At 37.9% G+C, this 18613-nt stretch overlaps 2 protein-coding genes across 4 annotated transcripts in view; both read right to left on the reverse strand.

The window, feature by feature from the left end:
- Nucleotides 1–5976, reverse strand: part of P5CS (Delta[1]-pyrroline-5-carboxylate synthase) — an 85881-nt gene extending 79905 nt beyond the window's left edge. Inside the window, exon 1 of the mRNA XM_068378426.1 lies at nt 5856–5976. The gene's annotated coding sequence lies outside the window, so the exon portion shown is untranslated. The remainder of the gene's footprint in view (nt 1–5855) is intronic.
- An 8130-nt stretch (nt 5977–14106) lies between these two features.
- lic (dual specificity mitogen-activated protein kinase kinase lic) overlaps nt 14107–18613 on the reverse strand; it is a 39607-nt gene continuing 35100 nt past the window's right edge. For all 3 annotated transcript variants that reach the window (XM_068378428.1, XM_068378429.1, XM_068378427.1), the window contains exon 8: nt 14107–16882. In XM_068378428.1, the coding sequence (XP_068234529.1) occupies nt 16747–16882 (136 nt within the window). In that variant the 3' untranslated portion in view covers nt 14107–16746. The remainder of the gene's footprint in view (nt 16883–18613) is intronic.

Here is an 18613-nt window from a genome sequence, read left to right on the forward strand (position 1 = left end):
TAGGATTCCAAGAGAGTGGAAAGTCAGTTAGGATTCCAAGAGAGTGGAAAGTCAGTTAGGATTCCAATCGCAATTGTCATGGAAATAAGAAATCGTGCTAACTTTTTTGTAAACGTGGCCAATATAAATAAATTTACTTTAGTGAAATAGGCGAAAATTAAAAACGCAAAATTTTTTTCAAAGAACTATGATATAAATCAAGACAATAAATTATCCAAAGGAAAATTCTCACCAAAAGATGGAACTGAAACTTGAACTAACTAAAGTTACTAAATCTGGTCAAGACATACATACTGTAGGTCACCTTCAGACTACGACACGTGTTAAGGGAGACATGCATGATGCTTGTCAAATTATTCAACGAAGATTCAAATTGCATAATGTAGTGGGGTAATAAATTGCCAATGATGACCTGTTCGGTGTTAATGCTATAAAATTTCTCGTACTAGGTGTCATACTATGTACTCTACCTGCATCATCATCATTATTATTATCATTATTATTATTATTATTATTATTATTATTATCATTATTATTATTATTTTGTTATTGAAAGAACCAGTTAGATGGCTACCACAATTAGCCTATGCGAATCAATCTTTACTCTGAGCATAGGCCTACGTGTGGAATGTAGTATACAGTATATAAGTTCCCGGTTTACATCTTGACTAGTAACTAAATGATTAGGCCTAAGAGGATTTTTTTCTTTTTAAATCCAATCAGTAAATCTATTCAGATATCAGGAAGTTACAAGGGTTTCTAATCTTTGTTATAACAAGGTATTTAATATATATATATATATATATATATATATATATATATATATATATATATATATATATATATATATATTAGTTGCTAAGCTACAACCCTAGTTAGAAAAACAGGATGCTATAAGTCCTATAAGGGCTCCAACAAGGAAAATAGCCTAATGAGGAAAGGGAATAGGGAAACTACAAGATAAGTAATTAACGAATAAATCGAAATATTTTAAGAACATTAGCAACATTAAAAAAAAATCTTTCATATATAAACTAGTTAGCAGAACACCACAGGATTTGCAGTGCTTGCTTAACAGAATACCTGAGATATCACACGAGGTTGGGCTGAATATAAATAGAAGAAAGACAGCGATAATGAGAGAGGAGTATGCAATGGAAGATGAAATATAATTGGAAGGAGAAAGGATTTAATAAGTTAAAATCAGTTAGTGAAAGATTGAAAAAAAGCAAATCAGACAATGACTTGGTTAAGTAAAATTTGAAAATCAAATCGCCTGAAATTATATATAAAAATCAGACTATATATCAGTTTAGTGAGACCGATGTTACTCTATGGTCATGAGTCATGGTATGACAATGAAACAATTTCCAACAGATTTTGTAAATTTGAGAACAAAGCCCACAGAAGAATATTGGGAGTTAAATGGCAGGATAGGATTAGAAATGAGACAATAAGAGAGATTACTCGAGTGCTAGAAGTGGACGAGATCATGATGTGGGGTAGATGGTGAGAGTTTGGGCATGCTCTTTGCACTCCCAAAGAGAAATTAGTTCACCAAACGTTCAGCTGGGCTCCACAAGCCACTAGAAGAATTGGAAGACCCAGGCCTACATGGCTGAGAACTATGAAGCGCGAAGTAGGTGGTGATGAATGGAGAAGTATCAAATTAAAAGCTCAAGATAGAGACGGCTGGCGAAATCTAACTGAGGCCCTGTGCGTCAATAAGCGTAGGAGGAGATGATGATGATAAACTATAAAATAAAAAATAAAAAAAGAGGAAGAGAAATAAGATAGAATACTGTAGTGTGCCCGAGTGTACCCTCAAGCAAGAGAACTCTAATCCACGAAATGAAGAGCACTAAGATAGCTATGTAAACCTAGCAATATTGACCTAATGAAGCCATAGATGAAACTCCTAAATAACGGACTTCAGTACCATTATATGAGGAAACTTCATCCTGAAGCAAACAGGATTGAAACCGAGATACTTACAGATCACCTCCAAAAACTTTATCAAGAAAAAAAGATTCTATTCCAGCTTTAACCAAGTTGTGGAATGATCTTCCTAATCGGGTAGTTGAATCGCTGGAACTTCTAAAGTTCAAACTTGCAGCAAATGTTTTTATGTTGAACAGGCTGACATAAGTCTTTTTATATTTTATACATTGTATATGAAGTATCTATTTTGATGTTGTTACTGTTTTTAGAATATTTTATTTCAATTATTCATTATTTCCTTATTTCCTTTCCTCACTGGGCTTTTCTTCCCTATTGGAGCCCTTGGGCTTATAGCAAATATTCACATTTTAGTTGATCGATACATGAAATTATCATGTAGCCTACCAGATCCAAATTTTACAAAGAGAAACATGACTAAATGGCTGGCACTTGTATATTTCTTATACAAAAATTTCTGTTTGGCTAGAACCTAAAATATCATTGATACTGGCACATGTATATATCGTTGGGTGACCGGGCCTGCAATGCACATAGAAAATGAGAATCCTTTCTGACCGTGCCCGTCGTCACCCACACTTAACCAGATGTATCTATGCTTATATTGGTCTGCTGAACTAACTGGTCTTTGCTCTGCTGTGGCTCACAACGCTTGTAATTTAACATCTCATTGCTCCTCTGTTTGAAATTTGTGAAGTTTCGTCTCATTCGATCACACAGTAATTTGTATATTTTTTGCATCTAGGCCCACAGTACAACAATTCCAACAAGTTTTCTTAGTACCTTGTTTCCCACAAATCAATATGGGATTGTGAAAAAAAAAAAAAAAATCTGTCCTTTAAACTTCCTGCTACATTCTCGTCACCGGACCTCATGTTTGCTGCAACCATATCAGGAGTTTTTGCTTCACTAATAGATAAACATTATCACATGGCTCCCCTGTTTTGGCAAATGGTACATTGCTGTAGCTGTGCTATGCATGCCACCCCCATGTGTTGCTAAGACTAGCTACTGAAAAATCACTATTACCCGTAATTTATATCACTTCACTCAAATGCATAAGGGGAGGTTTTGCTCCATAGTGTCTCGCTTTGCATGTAAATGAATATTATCTCATTGTTTCTCTCTTCTGGAAAGCGGTACATGGATGTGCTGCACACGTCAACCATGTGGCTCATTATTTCAATGATATTTTTCATTTTTAAATGCAATCCAAGTCACTCCAGGCAATGGAGAGCACTCGTTGACTAAGAGAAATACAGTATGTCATTACTCATGTAACAAAACAAGCATCTGTCATTGTCCTATTCAAGAATACTTACCAGAGATTCATATGCCTCGATGCATGGTCGCAGCAAATATGGGGGCTTCGGTGACGAAAACGTACCGATGTAGCAGTTAATTTTTCCACCCTGACTGAAATTCCCCCGGGGAAAAGCAGCCTGGGCTGATATTCCCCCAGGGGGAATTTCAGCCCTAAGATATTTTTCCCCCCCCTACGTCATTTCTCCCCCACCCTCCCTTACAGAGAAACTATTTTGATGAATTAAATAATCAACGGTAAGATTGACAAAATATTAGGATTATATATATATATATATATATATATATGTATATATATATATATATATATATATATATATATATATATATATATATATATACACAATGTTACGCAACGTTACCAATGTTACGATGCCATTGCTAACGTTAGCAATGCTACGATGATATTAACATGTATATTTTAAAGCATTTTTCCATATACCCTTTACACAAAATATAAAAAGGTACAAAAGGGTACAGAAACTAACAAACCCACTTAACCTAACCTAAAAGTTCCCAGGTCACAACTACTAGCCCGGGGGTAAGCCCCCGGACCCCCTTCCCAAGTCACAACCCCTAGACGGGGGCAAGCCACCGGACCCCCTTCCCAGGTCACAACCCCTAGTCGGGGGCAACCCCCCGGGACCCCCTTCCCAGGTCACAAACCCTAGCTGGGGGCAAGCCCCTGGACCCCCTTCCCAGGTCACAACCCCTAGTTGTGGGCAAGCCCCCGGACCCCCTTCCCAGGTCACAAACCCTAGCTGGGGGCAAGCCCCTGGACCCCCTTCCCAGGTCACAACCCCTAGTTGTGGGCAAGCCCCCGGACCCCCTTCCCAGGTCACAACCCCTAGTCGGGGGCAACCCCCCGGGACCCCCTTCCCAGGTCACAAACCCTAGCTGGGGGCAAGCCCCTGGACCCCCTTCCCAGGTCACAACCCCTAGTTGTGGGCAAGCCCCCGGACCCCCTTCCCAGGTCACAACCCCTAGTCGGGGGCAACCCCCCGGGACCCCCTTCCCAGGTCACAAACCCTAGCTGGGGGCAAGCCCCTGGACCCCCTTCCCAGGTCACAACCCCTAGTTGTGGGCAAGCCCCCGGACCCCCTTCCCAGGTCACAACCCCTAGTCGGGGGCAACCCCCCGGGACCCCCTTCCCAGGTCACAAACCCTAGCTGGGGGCAAGCCCCTGGACCCCCTTCCCAGGTCACAACCCCTAGTTGTGGGCAAGCCCCCGGACCCCCTTCCCAGGTCACAACCCCTAGTCGGGGGCAACCCCCCGGGACCCCCTTCCCAGGTCACAAACCCTAGCTGGGGGCAAGCCCCTGGACCCCCTTCCCAGGTCACAACCCCTAGTTGTGGGCAAGCCCCCGGACCCCCTTCCCAGGTCACAAACCCTAGCTGGGGGCAAGCCCCTGGACCCCCTTCCCGGGTCACAACCCCTAGTTGTGGGCAAGCCCCCGGACCCCCTTCCAAGGTCACAAACTTGTACTGGCAAGAGGTAATGTTGAACTGCGCACTTTAAAAACATTAAAATTAAAGAAATTAATAACTTAATTTTATGACCCCGTGTACTGGTCTGTTTTTCCCCCTGTCCAAAATAATGGTTACCTCCACCAAGCAAAGGGGGAATCTTGGTCCAGAGGGGGGAATATTATCCTGGGACAAAGTTCCCCCAGGGGGATATACTGTATATCCGGGGCCATATTTCCCCCTTGGGAGACTTCGGACAGGGGGGGGGGGAAACAGACCATTACACCGGGAAGATTGAGGGAATAATTTTAAACCCAATTTGCGGGAAAAAACGTTGCTATGTAAATCTGTTGGAATTGCAGTAATACAGAAGCAAAAACTAAACAATTGCTGTACGAGTGGATGATACAGTATGAAACTTCACAAATACTCTGCTCTAGTAAGCAATAGGTTATACTTTACGGTACATTATGCATGTTAGTGTAGGTGAGTATTTTGGCTGACAAAAATTTGGAGACCCGACTTTATAAACACTACCTGCATAACATAATCACCTTACATACTAGGCCTACGCAAACTATTTATGCCCTTGTTACTTTGAAAACCAGATTTGCTCCAAGGTATTTTCCATTTAAGTTTGACTTGGATGACCCTTGAAAGTATTTAATTTTTTTTTTCAAAATCTGAGCATTATTTTTTTTTTTTTTTGGGGGGGGGATAATTAGGCCTAATATTCACCTTATACAACGAAAAATATGTACAGTATTGAGGAAATGTAGTTCCGTGTTGTTCTATAATTTTACCCGGTATAGGCCTACTCCTTGAGGTATATTAGCTGAGACTGCTCAACATTTGGTAACACTACGGAATTTTTTTTTAATAACTCTACCCAAGAGTCATTATGATATAGTATGATGTTCTACATCTGTTTAGTCTAAACGAAAAGACTTCGAGTGAGAGAAGACATAGCGTTATTGGCTATGAAGTTTCATATTTGCTCATCCAATGCACGTTGCCAAATTTGGATTTCGTAAGTCTAACTGCTACAAACAAGAACTAGCATTACAAATAAATTAAAATAATCGGTTTAAATTGTTGTTACTGACCTTACAAATTGTCCAAAAGCTTGAGGTTTCACCATTAAAGCCTTTAAACCCTAGGACGACCTACAACATAACACAAGCACAACACCTGGTGATATTATACTGGGGAGCAAATGTCAATGTCATATGAATATCTATATTTTGAAACACCTATAAATCTTTTAATATATTTCTATGTCTCTTGGTTTCTGACCATATTCAGATACAATTGAACAAAGTTCTGCTCTAGTAGCGTACTGTTTAAATTCTACTTTTATATGTCAGAGACTCAGCAATTCTTTGCTTTGATCTTGGCCGTTACAAATCCTATAACTATACTATTAAGTAGAATATTAATATTTGCACAGCTACTTTCTTTATATTTTTTTAAACCTTCAGATTATTATTATTATTATTATTATTATTATTATTATTATTATTATTATTATTATTATTATTATTATTACAAGTTAAGCTACAACACTAATTGGAAAAGCAGGGTGCTCCTACCCTACAGGAAAATATAACCCAATGAGAAAAGGAAACAAGGAAATGAATAAAATACAAGTAATGAACAATTGAATTACTGTAAAACATTCTAAGAACAGTAACAACATTAAATCTTTAAAAACTTAAAAAAAAACAAGAGATGAGAAACTAAATAAATAGAATTGAGTCCCATCAAACTAAAGAACGTTAACCCAATACAGTGGAAGACCTTGGTACAGAGGCTATTGCACTATCCAAGACTAGGAAATAATGGTATGATTTTGAAGTGTCCTTCTCCTAGAACTTAACATAACTAAAGAGTTTCTTCTACGCTTACCAAGAGGAAAGTAGCCCTGAACAATTACATTGTAGTAATTAACCCTCTAAGCAAAGAATTTTTTTGGGTAATCATAAATGTTGTCAGGTGTATGATTACAGAGGAGAATCTGTAAAGAATAGGGTAGAATATTTGGTGTATGGGTAGGCAAAGGAAAAATGAGGTGTAACCAGAGGGAGGGATCCGATGTAGGATAGTACTGTCTGTCCAGTGAAAGGATCCAATAACTGTAGCAAAATATCTTAACGGGTGGCTGGTGCCCTTGCTAACCTACTACCTATATGAAAAAAAAAGAAATCTAATCAGATAGCATCTCTTGATTAGTATCTTTTCTTTCAATATCGATTAGCTTCAGCAAACTTAATGCTTGTGGAGTCCTATAAAATGAATTTCCAGTGTACAGACTTACAGTACTACAGTGGAGTATTCCAAGAGAATGTGTTGTCACCTATGGTGTTTATCCTCCTCATCAATTTTGTAATTCATAGAACAGTTGGGGATGGTGGAGAAGGATTGGACTGGATTGGTAACAGGAAATTTGCTGAACTAGAGTTTGCTGATGACACTGTCCTTACAAGCAGAACACTGCAGACTTGCAAAGCTTACTCACCGGAATGCATGAAATATCACATGAGGTTGGGCTCAAGATGAATAGAAGAAAGACAGAAATGATGAGTACGAAATATGCAATGGAAGAAGAAATATCATTGGAAGGAAAATGGATTAATGAGGTGGAATCATTTAAGTATTTAGGAACTATGATCTCTTGTACAGGATTTTTAGAATTTGAAAATACTGAAAGAATGAAAAAAAGAAATCAGACAATGGCTAGGTTAAGTAAAATTTTAAAATCAAATCCCCTGAAATTACAAATAAAGATCATGCTATATATCAGTTTAGTGAGATCAGTGTTACTATATGGATATGAGTCGTGGTATGACAATGAAACTACACACAAAAGTTTTTGTAGATTTGAGAAAAAAGCCTCTTCAAACATTCTTTGAATGCTCGCAATCCTAGGAAGGCCATTTGCATATAAAGGACGTTGATGTGCAGACGACCGTTTTTCTAAGACCATACCCCTGACATGACTATATTGTCCAGGTGTGCGCTGCATCACCCATCCTCCGATACATATGAGAACAGATGCAAGTCCGGAGGCGAGAAGTCTAGAGCAGAGGTTCTCAATGGGGGTGAAATTCACCCCCAGGGGTGAATTTTGGGTTTTCAGGGGGTGAATTGTGACCGAAGTAAGTTTATGGGAAAGTAGAGCAATTATAGGCTTTTGCATATCTGGCCTGTCACGTGGGCTGGGATTATATCCTGTGCTGGCCCAGGAAAAATGGATTGGACAGTAATATACAAGTGACCACCCAAGTTAATCCTAGGATTGGAAAAGGTACTGAGGAAGAGACAGATGGCTAGGGAATTAAGTAGGCCCCAAGAAAATCACTTGGCAACCCCAAGGTTGCGAACTCCTGGACTATAAATGAGAAGCTAATACCAATTTCATTCTTGAATTGTCATCAGTAAGTGTCGTTGTGAACCTTATTTCCAGTATATTATCTTGAAGACTCTAAGTAAGTAAATACAATAATTTTGTTTCTTCCAATGATTATGCATGCATGTGTCCGTGTTTTCTGTTTTTAGTTTTTATCATCATTTCAATTGTTATTTTTTTGGTAAATAGGGATTTTGGGCTTCTTCAGGGATTTCGGTATTCTTCTGAAAATATATAGAATATATAAAAATATAAATGAAAAAATAAAAAAAGTATACAAAATTATTTAAAGATAAAAAACTAACTTAATAATTATAAAAGTGTCTATAAAAAAAAACTTAAGTTATTTAGTTAAACAATCCCCCAAAAAGTATAAATTATATATATTTTTTTAAATCATAACCTTATATTTATTAGGTTAGTTTTTTATCTTTAAAGACTTTTATATATTTTTTATATTTTTTTAAATTTTTTTTTTATACTTTCTTATATTATTCTATAAATTTTCAGAAGAATACCAAAATCCCAGAATAAGCCATTTACCAATTTTTTTCTTCTTTGCATTTTTTGTGAGTATTTTGTTGGTCTTGCACTCACATTGGTGACTGTGCTTCTCTAGTTTAGTTTTTGTGATATTAACAGGGACCATAATCTCCCATATTTGTGCATTTTACACATTCTTTTTGTGCTTCACTGTCATTATTTACTCTGAAACCACCAGAGATGAGGCAACATTTGCAAAATGTTCACCCTCATCATGTAGACTGTGAAGAACAAAAACTTTTGAACACCATTGGAATGCTCTCAAAAAGATGAGGCTGGTTTCAACAGAAAATTTTAAAGAGAAAAACGATAAAATTGCTGAAGCTTCCTATGTCGTAGCACTTGAAATAGCAAAGCAGATAAAAAAAAACATACAATTGGAGAAAATTTTATCAAGCCTTGCGATCTCAAAATGGTGGAAATTGTGTTGGGAAATGAAATGAAGGTTCCATTATCAAACAGTACTGTTCAAAGGAGGATGGGTGACATAGCCACTGACATCAAGGATCAAGTTGTGCCGGAGATAAAGTCTTCAGCATTTGGCTTATTTTCAATTCAACTTGATGAATCAACTGATGTGGCATCATGTTCCCAGTTGATGGTGTTTGCAAGGTATGTTCACTCAGGTTCATTTAAAGAGGAGTTTCTCTTTTGTTCTCCTATTGAACTAACTACCAAGGCCTCTGATATTTTGGTGAAGGTTTCATCTTTTTTTGAATCAGAAAATCTTTCGTGGGATAATGTCAGTGGGTGTTGTTCATATGGAGCACCAGCTTTATTAGGGACAAAATCAGGATTCCAAATATGTGTGAAAAAGCGAGCTCCAAAAGTGAAAGACATTCATTGTATGATCCATCGTCAGGCACTGGCCTAAAAAATACTTCCTGCTCCGCTAGAGAAGGTTTTGGATCAAACAATTAAGAATGTAAATTTCGTCAAGGGAGGGGCACTCAACTCACGACTTTTCAAGCAATTATGTACTGTCATAGGTTGCAACCCATCATTTGCTTCTTTTTCAAACAAATGTTCTTTGGCTGTCAAGAGGAAATATAACTGAACGAGTATTTGAGCTTAGATATGAGCTCAAAATGTGTTTTGAAGTGCAAGGTAAAACAGAATTCCCTGCTGGCTGAGTGATTAGGAATGGATCATGCGTCTTGCGTATTTGGTTGATATATTTGGGCAACTGAATAAACTGAATCTTCAGATGCAACGAAAGAATACAAACATTATAAAATTCATAGATGCCTTGAAAACTTTCATGAGCAAGCTTGTAAATTGGAAGAAAAGGGTAAATGCAGAAAATCATGCAATGTTTGAGAAACTGTCATCCATTCTTGATGTTTGTGGTGAAGACAAGGTGCTTCCACAATTTGCAAAAATTAAATTTTGCAGCATTTGATAGCACTGGAAAATTAATTCAGACTATATTTTCCCGAACGTAGTGATGATGAGTTGGATTTAGTCAGAAATCCATTCAACCTGTCAGTTGAAAAAATTCCTGATTATTGTCAAGATAAGTTTTTGGAGTTAAAAACTGATTCGGGTGTAAGAGATATTTTCGATGAGAAATCAATAACAGAATTTTGGCCTCTGATCTGCCATTCCTACCCAAAAGTGGCAGAAATGGCTATCAGTGTATTGCTTCCGTTTGTATAAACATATCTTTGTGAGTCAGGCTTATTCAGTAGATTAGAGGTAGAAAATGACCTGCGTTGTGCCCTTTCAAGCACTCATCCGCGTATCCCAGAATTGGCTAAGAAAAAAAACAATCACAGGTTTTGTCAATCGATGAACTGTAATCTTCTGAATAAAAATAATTACAGATTTATAATATCTTGTTACCCTATCGAACTTTTTGTTTATTGCATTAGCTTCAGTTTGGCCTGTTAAGTAGTTCTTATAAATAAATAAAAAACTATTTTACTTTTATCCCAGTTTTATATATCTATCGATATTTCTAATTTGCATATAATTTGTAATATTCCATTATAAAAATAATCCATGTAAAGCTGTAAATGTAATATATATTTCGAAAAAAAAAATACAAGGATTTTTAGTAATATTTGCATATTATATAAAGTGAACTTTTTGAGACACAATCTTGGAAAAGACGGGAAGGTAGGAGGGGGGGGGGGTGAATGACATCATTACAAATGGTGAAAGGGGTGCATGGGCCAAGAAGGTTGAGAACCCCTGGTCTAGAGGAACTCCTCTGGTGAGGTTGTCCTTGTTGAGCCACCAGGCCAGATCACTCAGTAACCCCAACACCGGCATAGGATGGAATGGGGGATTGCTATTGACAACCCAGTGATCCTTCAGGCACCATTAAAGAAGTAATACAGTAGTACTGTACCTACACTAATACGAGTACTTAGCAACAGAAGACTCCTAGTGGCTGAGCCTACATAATGAATGATGTGGCCGGGGACAGTTGTACCATACTGTAATGGAATAATTTGTCAGCATCTGAAGACATTGCTAAAGGCATATAACAAACCGTGCACTCAGCAGTCGTAATATGGCAAGTAACTTTATCAATAATGGCAGAGAAAGGTTGCCTATATGCAATTGATCCAGTAGGAGGTATAAATATCCACACCTCATCCTTTTTTCTAATTTGGAATCTGATGGTCTAATGAATGGTTAGGATTGCAGACAGGCAAATTTTATAATAGAATGATCTGGACGAAATTGAGAGATTCAAGTTGTGAGGAAGCATCTGACTCTACAATGCATCAAATACCATCAGAATAAAACATGAGAGGCAGTTCACAATTTTTTGTGTCACCCCTATGCACGGGTAATGACAATCCTTCTAATTTTAGCTTATGTACAGTATTGCCTAAGCAATTAATGAACAGATGATACGTAAGAACCTGTAAACAAAACATTAAACCAAGCTTAATTAAGGTTTGAATCCACTTAATTTCATGATATATAAACAGGTACAATATATAAAGGAAATGAAACTAATTATTGCTGTATAATTTATTGTCATATTTTAAATAAATGCTTCAGGAGAGACCTGTGAACTGAAAAACATTTTCATGGTTACGCAAGTACGCGAATCAATTAAAAAGGAATACGAATGTTGAGAACAATAGACATAGAACTACAGTTATCTATTGTTAAATGATGAGGCAAAAACAATAATATGAAGTGTATTAAATATAAGGCCTAAATTCCATGGAAGAAAATGTCATTCAATTAACACATTTACTATTTGGTAGCTGAAAATATACAAAACAAGATAATCTACAGAAACTAATTGGGCTTAAAACATTTTTTACTGTTATAAAATCAACTCAGCATGATGTCAGGATTAAGATAACAATTAGTAAACATTTAATAATCCCAAGTTATAATTAACACGTAAAATTTGTATGTAAATAAAATTACTGTGGTCGCCCCCACCCTGTACTAGAAAGCTCAAAGCGGGGACTAGTCACTGACTGGCTAAGCACAGTCTGCAACACACAGGACCAGTATCATGTGCTGGTATCTCCTAAGTACTGGAACTAGGGAAAGAAACAAGACCACTGAAGAACTACGGACTCTATCATCAAGGTAATCAGTGGCCGAAGGAGTTCAAGCTCCTCAATCACAGCTTCTGATTTGAGACACCCTATCTACACAGGACCGATTGGCCGCAGGCCTTTGAGTTTGCCTGCAGCCCAATGATTGTCAATGGGCCCTTTCTGGCTGTGATATAAGTCCAATTGACTCAGCATTGGTGATAGGTTATGGGATAAATTAGCTGTCGGCTAGGTGATCAGAACACAAGTCACTTAGCCATGGGGCTGAACATGGGAGGCAGGAGGAGAATAGCTTGACACCAAAGCATTTCCATACCCTTAATTTCTGAGGAGTTGGTGTTCTATCAAAAAGACAGATCACTTGGTACCAGTGCAAAAATTAGTCACTGTAGCACTTGAACCTATCCTGAAAGCAGCCGTCAGTAACAAAAATCCATAGCACCCTGAAGGTGAAAGTGGTAGGTGTTACACTAAGCTAATGATGGGTAATCAACCGCACCGGTAGCAGTGGGCATGTGAGCTCTGTCAGCTACAACCTGTATTGGCAGTGGGAGTATCTTAAATGATACCAATGTTGGCCTACCTTACAGTGTTGGAGGTCAGATGAAGATAAGACCTTTCACCTACAACTGATGAAAGACGGAGCTGTTACAGCAGGCTCACGATTGCTAACCCGCCCCAAAGGTACAAGTCCATATGCAAGTTTGTAGTGGCATGAGTAGCTTAAACGATACCCATATCAGCCTACAGAATGATAATGGAGATTGGTCCGAGATCGGACCTTTCACCTGTAACTGATGAAAAGTGGTGCTATCCCACCAGGCTCACGACTGCTAACCAATGACATAGGTATCATTCAATGGGCGAGTTCATATTGGCATGAGACGGTAGAGTGAACAGTACCCATATTGGCGTACTTTAGTGCTGGAAATCATTCTGTGGGAACCTTCACCTGCAGCTGATGAAACAGCAGAGGCTGTAATATCAGGTTCACGATCATTAACTAACCCTCATGAGGCCAGTTGGTGGACACTAGAGAATTGATTAATCCATCTAATCACAATAAGAATAAAAAAAGGTGAGTGCATATGCTCCCAGACTCCTTTAGCCCATTTTGCTGATGTTCAGTCAAAGTTGAACTGCTCACCTGCTCCCAGTACAACAGGGGTAACTGTAACACCAACTCAAATTTGCTCGACTAACCTTAAAGGTACCCGATATCGTGCGAGTACCATCAGTCCTTCCAAAGGGAGGAGAGCAATTGTTATAAATTGAAAGGTTTCCCCACACAACAATCTTCTTTACTGTCATTTTCTCAAGAAATAAAACGTCCTACAAAAGGAATGGAGGAGGGAGAAAAGATAGGTAGAGTAAAAGGTGACTGCAACACAAACCACTACACTGTGGGTTTTGTCATAAGGGAAGCACTGAGAACACACACTGTCACTTATCAGAAGAGCTAGAAGAACACTCCAAAGGAGGAGGGACTGCTTATAGTCATCAATTAATGAAAGTACACTACACACAGGTTTGGAAGGTTTGTATAGGAACTAAATTCAATTCACTGCATGCTTACCTTTCAGTGAGCTTCCCTTTAAAAGCAAGAACATTTACATAAAAACTATCACTAATCACAAATGACTAAGAAAAGATCCACCAGTCACGAGAGCAACACAAGGCTCTTTCTGTACCTGTTAGGGCCAAAGACAAATTTGGCTGTTCTGTAACAAGCAGGTGAACAAACCTTCCTCATCGCACCACCCATCATTAACTAACTGTATTGTTGACAATTCAAGAAGCCAGAAGACATATCCCCGTTTCAAAGGACAAAAGGTTTGTATATGCGTAGGAAAAATAAATACACAGTAGAGTAATAACTTTATTTCATGTATTTCACTGATGCTTTTCAAAGGAACATAAAGAGAATTTTGTTTATTAGTTTGATTTCATTTATAAAGACCAAGTTGTGTTGATAGAAAACTTTAATATCATAGTTCTATATGTTGTATGCTAACTATAATGCTGGACACATTGGGTAACTTTTCTGGGCTTGTGAATATGAGCTTTTGGAATGGAATTCATTCACTAGTTAAGGTATATTGTATTTCCATTGACTAATTCAAAGGTATCTAGCTTAAAATACTGGGTTATATGCTCCCTTGTATTATTTCTTAATGGCATAAGACTAACTCATTCATTCCTGGAACAGTACTATTTCTGCTTTAAAGAAGCTTTATCATTTCTCTTTTATGTTTTTCTTTTTAGTTCAGACACTGCACAATTCAGGATAGTTGTTAGATACATGGACATTGTTACTTATAATAAGCTTATTGTTTTCCTGTGCTTTGCCTTCACCGTTGTCTAGGTAAATTGGATTCCAGAGGTTATCCAAAATGTCCAATGAAAAAAAACAAAAAAATCCTCCAAGATAACCTTTAAAGGAAACCTTACACTTCATGAATTCAAAATCCCAATCAATGGCACAAGTAAAAACTGAGTGTTCATTCCCTACTCTACCCAAATGGAATAACAACATAATGAAGTGACTTATGTATCAAGACCAATTTGATAGTTGGAACTGAATTTATTACAAGAATACAATCATGTTTACTCTAACACTGTTGAACTAATGGAAACCAACCAAAAACATCAGACCACCAATTTATTCCACAGCCTAACTCTTGAGGTAGTTCTTCCTTGAAGAATCAATATGACAAACTGTATTGGACCTAAAAATTACTGTGTGATTGATGAGATCTCCAAAGCTCCCATTATTGCCTTTATAAAGGAACTCCATCCCAGAAAGGATATCTCTTCTTAACTATATAAGTAGAGAAAAGAGATCAGGCAGCAGGTTACAAGAGGAAAAGTAAATTTTATATGTACAAGAAAGGATTAAAAGGTGAAAGTTGAGGAAAGTTCCCACCTACATTATGAAAAAAGCAGTTAAAGAGAGATTGGACGGCAAGATAGGAAAAAAAAAAAAAAACTTGAAATGTAAGGGAGAAAAAATTGCCTGACACCTAGCTGAGCTGATAACAAGGATCCTATATGGAATAAAACGGCCTTACTTATAGCAATATATCCCTATTATGGCAGAGATATCTATCACTATTACAGCAGAGACACCTATCACTCTACCCTAAACACTAGGGGGGTCTAATATTGAGAAAGTACTGTAAAACTGTGGAAATACTTTCCAGGCAGTGTCATTGATACCCATGCATTTCAGCATACATCACATACATATACATGGCACTTCCCCCAATTTTGGGGGTAGCCGACATCCAACAAATGAAAAAAGGGGACCTTTCCTCTCTACGTTCCTCCCAGCCTGACAAGGAACTCAACCGAATTCGGCTGGTATAGCTAGGGTGCCACAGCCCACCCTCCCCCATTATCCCCCACAGATGAAGCTTCCTAACGCTGAATCCCCTACTGCTGCTACCTCCGCGGTCATACAAGGCGACCGGAGGAAGCAGCAGGACCTACTGGAACTGCGTCACGATTACTCGCCATTCATTCCTATTTCTAGCACGCTCTCTTGCCTCTCTCACATCTATCCTCTTATCACCCAGAACTTTCTTCACTCCATCCAACCACCCAAACCTTGGCCTTCCTCTTGTACTTCTCCCATCAACTCTTGCATTCATCACCTTTAGCAGACAGCCATTTTCCATTCTCTCAACATGGCCAAACCACCTCAACACATTCATATCCACTCTAGCTGCTAACTCATTTCTTACACCGGGAAGCTAGATATTAAAATAATTCTTAATACAGGTAAGTATGCATATAAAAAACAACAATGTCATAAAAACCTAACATCACAACATTGCTTTTATAACAAGGCTGTTTATAAATGTATAGACAGTACTTACCTGATATTTGATATAGCTCTATCTTCCCTTTTACATGTATGGCATGGAAACTTGCTTTACCAAATGATTTGTTTTAAAGGTTTGTACCACAATAGAGTTTGTGCATTTTGAGTAATAATTTCAAGACATGATAGTGCACTCAAATGCACATCTGATTCCAAGGGCTTGGTGTCCTGTTATGCCTAAGTTTGCACCATGAGGAACATGAGAGACTTGGACATCGGGGCTATTTAAAAGTTTCAGGAATTTCCTCCAGGTGCCAGTCCTGTTCAGTTAAATGTTCTTGAATAGTCCACATTTAGTCTCTTATGGAGTGAAACATTCAATACTAAAAAGCCGGTTTATTACATACTCTAAAAACTATTTACAAAGGACAGCACAACTTCAACAAGACATGTAATGGCAACATCACTGTTTACTGCTGCTGCAAGAGAGATTACATTTCAAGCTTGCCGCAGTAAATCCTAAAAACCTGTAATGGCATTTGTACAATGATACGTACACAGACATGGGAGTCTTAACATACTTATTCATAATAATCTGTACGATAAAAATTCATAATTATTATACCTAATACATTAGTAACATAATAAAAAAAAGCAAACTAGGCTAAAGAAGGTTGACGTCACTGTGGCACCGGAGGTAAATTAGCATTGATAAATTCAGCAAAAGCATCATTTGCAGAATCTGCATGTGCAACTAGAAAGGGGTGTTCCAGTAGACGTATGTAATTTGGCCGCAATTTGTAATCCTTGACTAGGCTGTAAAGAAATATTATAAAACATTAATCAAGCTAATAAAAGATATAGGGATAGAATATCAATTCATGTTTATTAGCACAGTTTATAAGAGCAATTATGCTCAGCCCTACTCAACAAAGCATTTATAAATAGATATTAAAATGAAGCTCTCTATATATATTTGATACCTTAGGTTTGTAACTTGATAAATAATTGTTTGTTAGGTAGCATGGATACACTGTTAGACATGACTATCTATTGATGTTCTATTAGTAATTAACAACAAAGTTGTTGTTTGAGTGAATAAAAAGCTATTTACTATTCAATTCTTTGGCCTTTAAAAGTTCATTCTTGTTTTTGTCGACAGTGTCAGCTACAAAGCCGATTCCTTTGGAATTTAATTCTTATTATGATAAAAAGTGTCATCTTCAACTATGTTTTTGCAAAGATTGCAAAATAAGCAAGCTAACAACTAAATGGGATCCTCATTTACTGTACATGTTGACTTAAATCCATTCAGTGAAGAGTGTGCTTTTGCTAGACCCATGGGTAGTATTAATATTAAGGAAAGGTTACCAAGTGTTTTTCAAACTGCAGCCCCGGCCATCCACTGTACTAAATTTAAGAGAGGACAAGGATTATTCATTAGTTGTTATGGAAAGTACCACAAAAAAGGAGATTTTAACTCCTCCAAATTTTACAATAGCTTTTTTTGGTTCTGAAAGTTTCAGGAGGTTGGAGGCCAGTTCTAGACACTTCTCGACTCAATAATTTCAGTTTTAGACAGGTTCTTGAGGACTCCAGATTAGCTCTAGCAGTAGTTCAAAGGAAATATTGTATTTTCAATCGACCTGTTAGACATGTTCCAGTTCACCAAGATTCATGAAAGTAGTTCAGATTTATATTGCAAGGTAGTTTATCAGTTCAGATTTCTGCATTTCAGTTTGTGCACTGCTCCTCAAGTATTCACAAAAATGATGGCCCCAGTAGGATAGTAGTTAAATCTGCTGGAATAATAGTACTGAAGGACTGATTAGTTCCTAACCTCAGTCTGAAAGCCTTTCATCAAGACCAGAAACATTTTTGGAACTTATCAAGACTGGAAGTTTTAGTTAATTTCAAGAGGTCAAGTCTGAGCTCTTTACTTGGGAATGATGATAGCTTCAGTTCCTTTTCAGGCTTCTCCATCAGCAAAGAAAATGTAAGTTCTGTCAGTACACAATTAGATGAGACTTTTAGGAACGGACATCTTTGGAAAAGTAAAAGGAGACCTTTTCAAGTTCTTCTCAATCAGTATTAGGACAGATCAGTAAATCCATAAAGTTCCTATCCCATACACCTAGAATTGGATGAAATTGCTCAATTGGTGGGATTCTCGTCAGTGACTTCTTCAAGGTGTTTCCGATCCAAGCCTCTTCCTGCGATGCTTCTCTATTAGGGTGGGGAGGAAATTTAGAGCCATCAACTATCAGGAATTTGGTTGCTTGTACTGTAGTTACAAAATCACATAAATTACTTAGAGTTACTATCATGGGGCCAAGTGTGTGTGTGTGTGCGTGGCCGTTGCAAAGCCACGACCACCCAAAACAATATACCCAGCTACTGGCATTCTGTCGTTTCCTCCACCCTTCTTCTGATAGGAGGCTGATGGCTAACGACAGAACCCAATACTCGGACACGAGTGGGCGCCGACGACGACGACGACGACTATCATTATTCAAGTATTCAAGAGACTTGTTGAGTCAGAGTACC

This window comes from Palaemon carinicauda, chromosome 8 (assembly GCF_036898095.1).
Source record: "Palaemon carinicauda isolate YSFRI2023 chromosome 8, ASM3689809v2, whole genome shotgun sequence".
Taxonomy (NCBI): Eukaryota; Metazoa; Arthropoda; class Malacostraca; order Decapoda; family Palaemonidae; genus Palaemon; species Palaemon carinicauda.